This window comes from Pezoporus occidentalis, unplaced genomic scaffold (genome assembly GCF_034315485.1).
Source record: "Pezoporus occidentalis ecotype Australia unplaced genomic scaffold, CSIRO_AGI_Poc_V1 ctg11, whole genome shotgun sequence".
In the NCBI taxonomy this organism is placed as follows: Eukaryota; Metazoa; Chordata; class Aves; order Psittaciformes; family Psittacidae; genus Pezoporus; species Pezoporus occidentalis.
The window spans coordinates 10,492,740-10,506,282 of record NW_026912886.1 but is presented as its reverse complement, the minus strand read 5'-3'; the positions used below and the strand labels follow the sequence as shown (position 1 = coordinate 10,506,282).

The window sequence follows — 13,543 nt, the reverse complement described above, 5'->3', positions numbered from 1 at the left end:
CTTCCTGCCAGGATGTTCAAAGCCTTGGGAGGCACCCCAGAAGCAGCAGCCTGGCTGCAAGGAAGCAATAGCACTGTGGCCCAAAAGCCTCTCATGAGCAGGAAGGAGCCACCATCCCTGCAAACACCGGGTCTCCATCACCAGGTGCCCGGCATCCACCATGGGTGATATCCACCTTGCAAAAATCTATGCTGCAAGGTCCCAGGAAGAGCATCAAAACGCACTGGCAACACTAACCAAATAATATACTTACTTGCCTCAAGCTTCACAAAACAAAGAAAGACATTAAGAACATGATCAATCTTATATAGCCCAAGCAGTAAACAAACACATATTTCATCACCACATACCAACCTTAACTCTTGACACAAGATGGATATAAGAGGTTCCCCCCCTCCCCCCCAGTCTCAAAAGTAATATCAAAAGACAAAACCAAATAGTTTTGGAAAAAACAGCAACACCTGCATATGTGCACATTAACACCACATTCAGCCTCAAAATGAGCATACATGGCCTTTTAAACTACAACATTCAAAGTAATTTTGTCAGTAATCAAATAGTATCCATTTTATCTGCTAGATACAGAAACAGCAACTGTACAATTGACAAACAATCCCCCCGAAAAAAGCATCAGAGGAAAAGGAATTCAGAGGGAAGGTTCCCACTAACAAACAACTACAGAAAACACAAAACAAAAGCTACAAATCAAAATAACAGAGCACAGAAATGAGGAAAGTCCCAGCAGTCAGCATTAATGAGGGTTTATTATGACAAAATATGCACTTCTTTAAACTCTGAAAGACCCTGTGCTTGTTCACAAAGCCCTTAACTATTCCTGCCCCTTGGTACTGCAGATCTCCTGTTTAGCAAGTACTTTACTGTCACTTAGCAACTGTAGCAGGTTTTCCAAAAAGGAAGCTTTTGGGGTTTTTCAGTTCACATCATCTCTGAGCAAACATCAAAAGACAAATCTATCCTGCTCTGCAGGTCGCATCCATCTCCCTGCCTGAGGAACATGCCCATATTGATGGCCACATGCATCCATGGGCTTAAACGGATGCACGCTATGGCCATTTTTCATGGAAGAAGCCACTAGCACCGATTTCAAAGAAGCCACTAACAACGATTTCCAAGAAGCAGGAATTCACATACTCTCCATCCACCCCATGCCTCAGGCTGGAGCCTCTCACACTTTTCACCTTTTCTATCTATACCAGAGCTGAGAGGGGTTTGATCTTGGACGCAGTCGCTTTGACAAGGTATGCCATGGAGCAGCTTGCACACCAGCCTGAAATTCAGGCTTCCCTTTATCACCTTGAAAAAAGTAAATACCCATCTAAGAAAAGAAATCAGTGCCCTTGGCCTCATGGATGTGGGAATCCGCAGGGTCACTGTAGTTGTTGTCTAACAATGAGCCAGCAGCTGGACACCTGTGCCATGTCCCATGATAACAGGACTCCAGCCTCTCTGGCACAAAACATCCCCACCCTAGACCAGTTTAAGCAGTCAGTAATTAGGAGCAGAGCTGGCAGCCCTGTGCCCAAGGAAAGCACAAAAGCTGATGAGCAGGGCAGGATGTGGCTGTCTGCTGGGGCATGTGCCTCCCTCCCAAACAGTGCAGAAAGGGAAATGTGCACTTGCTCACTGGGAGGCTGAGCAGCCATCAAAGCCAGGGCAGTTATTAGAAACCTAAACCCACCAACTGCCCAGCAGGACCTCATCTCATCCTGCATCATAGCCCATTGCCTTTTCCTGCACATTTGCTTTTCTCTCTCCCCACTAACAACCCTTTCCCCTCCCACTGATCTCGACAAGCACTTTGGGGATTGCCTTCCCACAGGGAGCAGAAGGAAAAGAGGGCAGAAGCTGCTGGCACTCACATGTAGTGTAGGTGAGGGTTCTTGGCAAAGGCGCGTGGCTGGATGTTTCGTAGTCCTGAGTTCCTGATTGTCCTGCAAAGAGATGCAGAAGGGCAGCAGTGGAGTCAGGGTGGACAAGTGCTCTAAAACCCCGCACTCAGCACTCGAGCTGCACTGGGAACCGGCGATTTCACCCCCCTGGGGAGGAACATCTCTTCCCAGACAGCCTCTCTGAGTTACAAGCTAAGAGGAAATTGGGCTTTTCAGCTTCATCTGATATGACGACAGCAGAGGCTCAGCGCAGAGTGGCTGCTGGGTGAGACTGTCCCCCCACACCCACAGAGTCTTGCTGGGGTGGCACAGAGCATCCCCTGCTCCTCTCCCTCCATGTCCACAAGCAGCAATGCCTGCTCCTGCAGGAAGCCTAACCCCAACACCACCATCTCCCCTCCCTCAAATCTAAGAGAAACCCCTCCTGCTTGCAGCACTGATAAAGAGGGTAAAGTATTTTGTGTAGGGAACTATGGATGCTGAAGGGGGAATCCTCTTCCCATCCTGTTTTGGAGAAGCTCTCTCAGGACTATGACCAGGATTTCTCAATATCTGCTGCAAACAAATGTATGCTGGACTCCATTACTGCTTTCTTAGGTGAGATAAGAACAGGAGCCAGCCTGCTTACAAGGTATATGTGTGTTAAAAGTTCAGCTTGCTGGGGTTGGGTTACTGAGTGCTCAACAGCATTCACCCCTCCTCCAGCTCACACACAAGCTGTACCTGTTGGAAAGCTCCCAGTCTCTGATTAACCTTGGGTAACACAAGCAGCACCCAGGTCACTCCCAGCTCCAGGAGGATGCAGAAGGATTTAAGAGACTGGGCAGTATCCTCACTTGGCCAGGCTTCTCAAGCACCTGGCAAGTCCCTTCAGCCTCACGGACCTGAGCTTCCCCTCTGTGACGCACACAGTTGACCTGTCCTGGTGCTCAGAGCGCTGTACAGGGAGATGTGATTCCCTTATCACGCAGCAGCACTGTGATGGCAACTGCACTAAATGAGAACCAACAGCCCAGCAGTGAAGGATCGGTGGAGGCAGCTGGAATTTTGCATTGTGGGGCCGAAATGAGTCAGAACAACGCACGAGCCCAGAACCAGAACAGCAGGGGAGGAGAGAGGTCAGGGCTGATGTGTGCTGACAGAGCTGTCAGGAGCTAGCAATCTCCCTTCCAACAGACCCAAGTAAGGACTAAAAATCACTTCATCTCCATCCACAGTCTCATAGCAAAATACATCACAGCCGGTAGCTTAAACATGCTCTGAGCACCACAGCTGATGGAGGGAAGCCACAGCTCTTTGCTGGAAGGAAGAGGCTGCCCAGTGCTGTTCCCCCCAACACACACAGGACATACTCACAGCCTCTGGAGTCCCGTGTACAGCTCCATGTCAACAGCGTTCAGCGTCTGCAAGTTCTTCCAGTTCTCTATGTGTCTGTGGGGAAGAAGGAAAGGCTCAGCTGTGGCACAGCCATATGCTTGTTCTACACATGCAGGGGATGACACAAACAGGGACCACGGTGTACCCTACAACCCAGCCCCATTGTGCTCTCCCAACATTTTGGAAAAGCCACATTAAATGGATTTACCCACAGTTTGAAGTGTTGGAATGTGCAATCAAGCCACTGAACATCACTGTACAAGTCAGTGCCATCTCTGCACACATCAGTGAAACAAAGACACAACTGAGAGCTCACACAAAATGAGTAAAAGCAGCTAAAACCTCTCAACAACAACTCAGTGCCTAAATGGAAAAAAAACATATATATATATATGTTAACCAGTCTCTCCAGGTGTGGACAAACAGTGTCCTCGTCTTTGCTGTCTGGAAGTGCTGCTGGCAGGAGAGCAGCCAACTTAGCTTGGAAACTGCGCCTTTATTATGAACTGCTCAGTTGCCCGGGGCACTCTGGCAGGTATGTAATAGAGAACAAAACCAGAAATAGACCTGTCACCATGCGATTGATTACTCAGGAAATACTGGAGCCAGGGGAAGGTGACAGACCAACAGCCCTTGAGAATGGGGTCCCCTGTTATCGGCTGCACAGGAGCGATGCTGGCAGCACTGTGGCTGGCTGCGGCCACTATCAAGCTGCAATGCTCTATGATGGGGAAGGAGCTCGGTCCTCCTCCCCCAGGCAGTGCTTGGCCAGTTCAGGCTTTCTCTCAGGTTAAAATTGAGCACCCTCCCACCAGAAAGTACAAACATTTTCAAGAAGGTCTTTGCTGGGGAGCAGGTGGAGGTGGACCTCTCTCAAAGAGGGAAAAACATCTGGCTGGTCCCCTTAGACAGTATGTGAGCAAGCCCAACTTTGAACATGAACACGTTCATCCAAGCTCACATCTGCCTTGATGCAATAGTTAGCTCTGTCTTTGGCAAGAGGAAATATGTCAAAGTGATGTAGGGCTGGAGTGATAAGCCAAAACTGAGAATCATCCCATGATTCTGTGATTCAGTAAGGTTGCAGCACCTCACATAGTGGTCCAGAGTAAGCAGAAGAGGGACTTCTTGAGCACTTCCAGAGCAGTCACAGGGGCCACACATTCTTCCTCCAGCACTTGTGGTGCCTTGCGCTTGCACAAGGCCAGATGAATTAGCGTGACAGAAGTACATGGACCTGTTTGAGCCATATCCCAAACACCATCCAGCCCAAGAAAGAAAAACTCAGCTAAAATTAGCCTGGACTAAATCTAAACATGTTTCTCTGCTCTCACAATGCAAATCTAAGAAAAGCAGAGACCCACAAGAGCCACCTCTGCTTTCCACATGTTCCATAATTGCCTGCATACCCAGAGGGGTTACTGTAAGGACACAGAGTAAGCTCCCAACTGTCTGCTGCATGACAGCTGAAGTTACGGTTCATCCTCAATGACCTGCTCATTGGCTTGGATCGTCTGTGTCACAGTCAGAATGAGAAGCAGGACATTATTACAGCCATTGTGCATTCCCTGCCAAGGGCTAAGGCCCCTGCAAACACTTGCAGAACAAAACACACACTGAAAAGAGCCAGTCAAGAGATCCAAAGGCTCATTGAAACCCTTCTGAGACAGGGCAGGACTGCGAGTTCAGATCCTGGGCCACAGGACTGAGCAAGGCTAGAAACACAAGTTGAAGTCATTTCTCCTTCCAACACCTACATATTAAAAGAGAGGGTCCTCCGAGAGAAAGAACATGGGAAGAAGCAGGCATGGGATGCTGTGGGTTTACCACTCAGTCATGCTGAATCTACAGCATCCAAGCAGTGACCTTCGGGGAGGGATGGAGCAGCCCTGAGCCAGGAACTATGGAACAAGCACAGCTGGGGAGGAGGCGGCGGCCAGATTGGCTCTTGTTTTATTGATTGTGTTTGCTAAAAAAAGTCAAGGTTATTTTTGACCTGACACTCAGACCATGTGGGCAGCAGCCTAGAAGTGGCAGAAAGAGAACTGAGCTTGTTCCCAGTGACATGCAGAGGTGTGACTTTCTGATGACTCAGCACTGGGTATGAGGGTCTTAGGGGGCCCCCGCATGGCCAAACCCTCCAGAAGTGACCACACTAGTCTGTAAATACAACTCCAAAACCTCTGTTACAGCCTCCAAACAAAACCCATGAGTTTCCTGAGCTTTGGCATGTTATTAAACATAGAATCACAGAATGGTTTGGGTTGGAAGGGACCTTAAAGCTCATCCAGCTCCAATCCCCCTTCCACAGGCAGAGACACTTTCCACTAGACAAGGTTGTTCCAAGCCCTATCCAATCTGGCCTTGAACACTGCCAAGGATGAGGCACCCACAGCTTCTCTGGGCAACCTGTACCAGCACCTCACCACCCTCATAATATAGAATTTCTTCCTAATATCTAATCTAAATCTATGCTCTGCCAGTTTGACAGATACACCACACCCATAAAGTGAGAGACAAGAGAAGCAACAGTGGAAATAAATACATACACACACACACATATATATAGAATAATAGCAGCTGCCTTACATGAGAGTGCAATACAGGGAAATAGCATCACCTTGAATTGGGTACACAGGTCAGCAAGGGACTGAGTCCTTTAAGCTACACAGACACTTCCCTTTGCAGGGACTTTCAGAAATGGCTCTTCCCCTTTTTTATCTGATTTTTCAACTTGGCAGGAATTGCACCCTTGCTCCTAAGCGGCATATTAGTCTTGGTTCACAGGCACCTCAAAGGTAGAACAGAAAAACCATTTTCTTTGGTTCCCTATTGCTTTGGAAAGAACAACATCACTTTGCACTGGCTGGGTTCACCTGAATCCACTTTAAAGACAAAACAGGAACACGTCTTATTCTGAAAGCTCAAGGATTCAAGCTGTGATTGCAAAATTGGCAGTGGCTGCAAAGGAAAACAAACCAACCAAGAAACTCCACCCCTAACGCAAGTCCCCCTTCATGTCCTTCATTCTCTCAGCTAGCTCCCCCCCTCTTTTCTTTCCAGGGTTGTGCTTGCCCTAGAAATCTTACATCCTCCCAATTGCTGCTGAAGACTGCAACCTTCCCTTGTCCTCTGCCTCGGTTCATTAACCTGGCAGGAACACGGGTGCTGGGTTCATGCCAAGTAAAGATGTGACAACTCCCAGCCCTACGCTGATCTCTGCAATCAGGCACTGAGGTATGAATTGCAGTCAGTGGGTTACTCCCTCCTCCCTGCAAACATCTCTAAATAGATATTCCCATGGCATTCCTCAGTTATTACTGAGGTAAGCTGCTCTTCTGCAAGACGCAATAGCTTCAATACCATACTTGACAAATCCCAAACTGCTCACTGCGTACATATCCACCTAAACTTGTTTCCAACTTCTAATGGAGACCATATGAGATGCATCACTAACACAGATGTGATTGCTCATTTTACTTGGTGGGGATGGAGGCTAGGGGTTGTTTCTTTAAATACTTGCTTACTTCACATCTATTCGGAGGGTCCTGCTGGGCCAGGTCTCCTTGCTCAACAGAGCTGCCATTATACCATGTCTTCTACAGACAGCTCGAAGTCCACCTTAGGAGTAGCTATGGCTCTACCTTTCCAACTCATACTGAAACACTGCACCAGAACTCTTCTGCTCTCTCCATTTCTTACCCAAATGTACTCACGAGCATTTTACATCCATCTTCTCTTGTGTCAAAACTGGTTTTGCTTAAGCAGCTGTCTTCCCTTCCTGGCATTTCTTCCTTCCTCCTTTAAAAGCAAGAGCCAGACCCACCCAGCTATAATTTATAAGTTACATGCGCCCAGCTCTTCTAAGACAGTGCGTCTGTACCAAGCAGGGAAGTGCAAGGCAAATTGTCTCAATTGCCTTGAAGAGATACTAACACAAGTCCCAGAAGTGATGCAGATATATTGCTCAGGCAGAGTCCTGATAGCAAGGTTATTTTTCTTCTGGCTTCAGACCCAGCACAACTGACGCTCACACTTGGTGACCTATACAAGAAGGACCACTGTGATAAACACTGTGTTAGAAAATGGCTATTTTATTCATCAGCCTATTTAAGTTCCTTTTTCTTGAACAAGAGCAACTGAAAACACAGAGCAATCTCCAGGAGGTCTCACTTGTGTTAACAGCAACAACAACCCTGCAGTTACACTGGAAAAACCATGACATGCAGCCTGAGATCACACTGGCCTTTACCACAGCCTCATCAGCCTGAAGGGCTTGTTTTCATCCCATAATTGAGCATTGCACCAAGCATTCCTAACCACCATTTCTTTCCAACTGACATGATTTCCTGGCTGGCAACAAAAGCCCCATTGCACCCACATTTGTATCCATCCCAATTTGCATCAGATTCTCTGTTGGCTTTGCTGCTGGAGCTCTTTCCCTTGCCTTCTTCACCCTACATTGTGCTCCCACAGTTCCAGCAATGTGCCAGCAGAGAAGCCCATGAGCACACTGTTGCCTTTCATGCCATTGTCCTCAATAAAAGCAGGATCCAACATCATCTTCAAGGAACCTCAGCGGTTTTCTCCTCTTTCAACACCTCCCACCATCACTTCTCTGTTATCCAGCTCTGCACCTACAACAGCTGGGCTGCACTCTGTCTCCTCCAAAAAAACAAGCCACTTACGTAATGCAACACTAACCTCTCACCATGAAGCCGTCTCTTTGCTGAGGAAATCAGTTAGCTTTCCAAAGATATTGGATAGCCTGACAAAAGCAAGCTTTAGGAGCCCAACACAGCATCGTATCTCAGCCTCAAGGTACCTACCTGCCATGACTTTACAACTTGTTTAAAGCCTTGCAGACCACTGCAGTCAGAACAATGGTCTATCCACAGCTTGTGTGCTGCATCCCAGTCAACAGCAAGCTTGTGAAGCATGAAGCCCTCTTTGCCAGCTCCACATCTCACGAGGATCACATCTCACCCAGATCACAAGGCACCATGTGAGGCCAGGAAGGTCGCAGGTTCCTTTGCCCCCCATCACACAGACACAGAGAGAGATTAGCAATCCTGGAGACCATACAGTCACCAAGCCACACAGTTTAGGTTTCAGGTAGTCTCCAGAAATGCCTGTACCTTGCCCCACTTATCACCAACCCCAGGGCAGCAGCGGGTCCTTTTGTTCCCAGGACACCGTGCCATGAGGTGTTTGACAACACAGGCTGGTGTCACCTTGAGACCACACAGCAGACCTTGAGACCACACAGCAGACCTGCACAGCTCCACATGCCCCCCTTCTACATGCCCATGTGGCAAGGGGGAGTAGAATATCCACTGGGATTTAAATACAGCCAGGCTTACATGCTCCTGTGCATGAGGCAGAGGTGGAAAACAGCTTCTGCCAGTTTACCAAGTAGCTTGAGGCCACTTAATGTGTCTGGCCTCCCTTCACCCTCCTCATGAGACAAGGATAATATTTATCTAATCTCTATCAGCTTCTCAAGCTCTGCAGTCAATAGCTAAAAACTGCTCTTGATAAGCACCAAGTATTATATAGCCTGTGTACACATGTGCTACCAAATCTATATCTAACCCAGACCAGAGGGAGCAACTTTTCCTCAGGATGCCATCAACTCCAATGACTGCCAGAGGAGATGACACATCCCTGTTAGAGCCACGCTGTGCTAAGTGCCACTGCTTGTGTTTGGGTACCAGGCAGTGAATAAGTTGGACACCAGCAAGCAGGAAGCTTCCCAACATACAGGTTTTACATATGTATTTCTATAAATTATAGATATATATACATTATAGGTATATATAAGAAAGGTAAGCAGAGTGTAAGTCCTATCTCTTGTAGAGCAACTGGAAAATTGATTCATCATCCAGGCACACGATACCTCACAATCCAGGCAGAAGCATTGGCTTTCAATTACCCAATATGTTTAGCATCATAAACAAAGCTCCTGGCACGCGAGCTCCAGATCATGCAAATATGATTTTGATTGCAGAGGGGGAACAGAGTGATGACATCTCTTAAAACCCTTGACTAGCAAGACCTGCCTCCTCCAAGCAGAGGTGTGCGAGATGTTGGTGGGAAGACCTGGAAGCTGGGAAACCCATGGCACTGATGCAGTTCCCACACCCTGGGGCAAAGCACAGCCACAGTGGGGACTGCCAGCTCCTTTTACCCATCCTTCACATCTCCCATGCAGGGCTAAGGAAGCCATAAAGGAATCAGCAATCTTCCACAGCATTATAAGGCACTTATAGCACACATTTAATAACCAGACACATGAAGACTTGATTCCCTCAATATGGAAGATATAAAAGTGAATTGGTAACTGAGCATTAAAGGCAAGTGCTGCTGAATAAAGACTTACGAGGGCAATATTTTCGCCATTTAAAGGGTGGGCTTCGCATTCCCAAAACCACATGGAAAAGTCACCTAGCAATGATAAGTTTGCATCATTAAGGATACTTTGAGGTCAGTGGAAAGGGGGTGGAAGAAGGGGGAGAAATCAAATCCAGCTTTGTAGAAACAATTAGAAGCATAATCCCACAGTGTAATTGCGATTTGTCAAGGTAACAGTCATAAAACACACCACTGTGACACAGCTCCCTCTGCACCAACAGATCTGCTCCTCTTGCTAAGGCCATATAGTGTACCCTGGTGCTTCAGAGGATGCCAGGGGGATGCACCCATTCCCCATGGAACCCTACGACCTAAATCAGACCCTGCCCTTCCAGAAAGGCTGGGTAAAGGAAAAAGCTCCCAGTCTGTGCCACTGGGGAGGGCATGGGAATGATACAGCCATGCACAAGCCACCACAATGTGGTGCCTTAACAGTCTTCCTGGAGAAAAACCCAACTGCTACTCACCAGCAACTCACAGAACACAAGGCATTCAGAGGAGAGGGCTTGCTTTCAGGACTCCATTCAGATGACCCCTGACAAGCTTCATGCTCACCCCAACTGCATTTGCCTGGCTCCAGGCCAGCAGGAGCAACCCCTAAGTGCAGAAGAGCTGCTACAGCCACACTATCTAACAAGACTGCCATATAAAAGCACCCTACTGTGGAAGATATGAGAAACAGCTTTAAGCTTGGCCGAACACATTTTTTCCAGGCACTACTATTAAGACATGCTGCCTGGCACCTGTAAAGGCACATAGGAGCTGTACTTAAAGGAGAGAGGGAAAGTGCATGTGTTTAAAAACAAACAGCAGTGCCAACATGACTAGGACCTCACCCTTTGCTTTTGTCCTCGAGGACATGAGACCCTCTCAGGCACAGGGTGCTCTATGCCCCATGTTTGTACATTCACCCATTTTCCTTCTGAGGTCCTCCAAAGCCTTCAGCTCATCCCAGGAGAACCTCCAAATCCTGCATTAGCTCCAGCTTGTGACTTATGGAACAGAGAACATCCCGTCCAGGGACAATGTACCAGTATTAGTAGAGGACAGGAGGTTGCCTGGACCCAGCAGGGACATATTGCTGTGGCACGTGGGAAGGAGGATGTTCCATTACTGCATCCTACGTCCAGAATTCTTCAGTGCATGAAGTTATGCCTAGTCACTCTCTTTCAGAAAGGAAGAAAGAGATGTAAGCGGGACAACAGAACTGAAGTGCTGTGGGCAGCAGTGCAACTGCCATCTCGACAAATACCCTCCTTAATAACCCATCGCTATTACTTGGTTAGTATTGGGAAAAAAACACCCCTAGAGTCCTGAACAAGAACTGAAGCATCCAAAATTATCCAAGTGTTGAAGCAACCTCATTTATCAGAGATGAGCAACAGTGCAAAAGCTTCAGGAGGAAGCTCCCATCATCTCCTGCACAGAGAACAGGGCTGGGGAACACTGTCCCTGAATCACTGTGTGTATAGGCTGGGCTCCTGGCTCAGCCCCAGCTGCCTGCCCACCACCTCGTCACCTCCTCTTGTTCATTGCCTGTCACTCTCTGACCCCTGCACGTTCTCAGACATCACCTGAAGTAAGGGCAGGAGATGGGATGAGCACTTCAGTCTTGCAGACATGGACATAAATACATGATTGAAGCACCTTGAGGTGATGCAAAAGCAAGAGCTCACCCCTTGAGGTGATGCAAAAGCAAGAGCTCACCCCCTGCCTGCAGCATCAGCTGTACCTCACTCTCCTTTTCCTTTAGGTGGCAGACTAAAAAAGTTATGATATTTCCCCAAAAGGGCATTTCTTTTGTTACTCTGCAGCAGGAAAGCCTACAGAGCTGGTCCTCTGTGCCCAGATACGTGCTTCCCGTTGTTACACATGGATCTGGGGTACACGAACCAGAGGCTCTTGTTTAGGACCTGCATGTGCCTGATCACACCTCATCTCCAGAATAGCCGTACAGCCAGCTGGGATGGAGAGGGCAATCCAAGGGCAGAGAAAAACAATTCCCATAGGAGTTTTACACCAAGGTGAGGCAGCATCTTTGCTTTACACAGCACAGGAGACCAAAAGAGCTCCCATTTTTAGGCAGCTCCCCAGGCACCTGCCACACCAAAGGAAAGATGCTTTCATCCATAGGATTTCATATGCAGTGAGAGCCAACAGCTTGCAGCGTTTTGTGGTCTTTAGAGATCAAAAGAGCATTTGACAGAGGAAGGAAGCAGCACCCTGGTCCAAATCAACTTCAGTAATTACATTCTGCTTTATGAAACCCTCCCTATGTCTTCAAACTGAAGTCAGATCCCCCCACGTTCCCATCTCCAAACAGGTCTGGGGCTTTTCAGAAATTAAAATATATATATACATATAAATTGATACAGGCAGAGCTGCCAAGCTCTGCTCCAAATGCAGATGTTCCTCTCCTGAAGAGCACAGTGCTTATGCACATTAGCAAGACAAGGAGAGCTACTAAAGGTACAGGATCACTGGAGTTCAGCTTGGCAGGAATAACTCTCAGCACAGAGCAGTGCCAAAGAGCATGTGATGGAAAGAAGCTTCCCAAAAAAGGCACAGGACCTTTGTGATGGTCAAGCCCATGTCCTGATAGAACATATAAGCTTAGCTAGGACTCAAAGGGGAGCGTCGCCAGCCACATGCATGCATTGCACTTCATGGTGTGCTAAAGACAGAAAATGGGTGGAGGAGAAAAAGGAGAAGAATTCTCCTACAAACTGGCTGTTACAGTGATATATGGTGCTGGGAACGAGGAGGCAGAAGGGAGAGTCCAGCTAGAGCAGACACAAGAGCCGGAGATGGGACTGCACAAGCACTGCAGTGAGAGGAGGCTGTGGTCCTTAATCCGGACCCACCGCCCTTCCCAGGCCTTTTTCCACAGCGTCTCTATTTGGGAGCCTTTTACATCCACATCAGCTTCATCTCAAGTCTGTTTCAATGTAGCTGCGCATTTCTGGGCAGATCCTTCCCACTGCTCCCAAAAGCAGCACAGAACAGAGAGCTTGGAGCTGCCAAAGGGTCCCTCTGCTTCTGCACGGTTATGGCTATTTAGCAGCCAAATCCAACACTCTCCTTCAGTCCCCCCTCCCACTTTATCCTCCTCCTCTCCCCCGCAGCTCCACCACCCCCATAGCACGGCTCATCCCATTTCCAGCTTTCCCACACACCCGAACACCAGGAAAGCCGCTGCCCAAGCGAGGAGAGAGGAGAGGAGGGGAGAGCCAATGTTCCTTGGGCTCGGATCCTGCTCCCATGAAGCGTTTGTTTTCCCAAACGGCCCCCAGGGAGCCTGAACTTTGATCCTCCAGCATTTTGGCTCCTCGGGTGTTTATGAAGCTCTAGCTAGCGGGCAGCAATGCCCAGCTGGGCTGGCCGCAGGCCAGGCTCCCAGCCGCTCCGCTCAGGGCAGCCATGGGCAGAACAGCTCCAACCGGCAAGGAGATTTTCCAGGGTCCCTGTTACCTCCATGGCATGGAAGATCTGCCTGCCCAGCACACCAGTGGTTCTCCATAAAGCCAAAGGACTGGGAAGACCCTCCATAGAGTTTATGTTGAGCCAGCTACCACAATACCACTCCCCCCCACACCCCAGGCTTGTATCTGCATTGCAAATAAATCACAGCCAGCTCTACCCATCCCTCCCCAGCGATGGAGGCTTTGGTCCACTTCCCAGCCAGAAAAAACCACCTCCCCTCTTTCCAGCCCCCCAAGCTCTTCCTACAAGAGGGACACACACCAGCTCCCTCTTATTGCAGACATGTAAGAGTAGAACCATCACTCAGGAGCAGAGGGATGTACAGATTAAGATACGGTGACTCAACAGCTCTACACTTC

General features: G+C 48.4%; 1 protein-coding gene across 5 annotated transcripts in view; it reads right to left on the bottom strand.

Moving 5' to 3' along the window:
• Window positions 1–13,543, bottom strand: part of NTRK3 (neurotrophic receptor tyrosine kinase 3) — a 209,110-nt gene that overhangs the window by 171,364 nt on the left and 24,203 nt on the right. For all 5 annotated transcript variants that reach the window (XM_062630676.1, XM_062630692.1, XM_062630667.1 and 2 more), the window contains 2 exons: window positions 3,267–3,341; window positions 1,881–1,952 (listed from right to left, as the gene is read on the bottom strand). In XM_062630676.1, coding sequence (XP_062486660.1) covers window positions 1,881–1,952; window positions 3,267–3,341 — 147 coding nt within the window. The remainder of the gene's footprint in view (window positions 1–1,880; window positions 1,953–3,266; window positions 3,342–13,543) is intronic.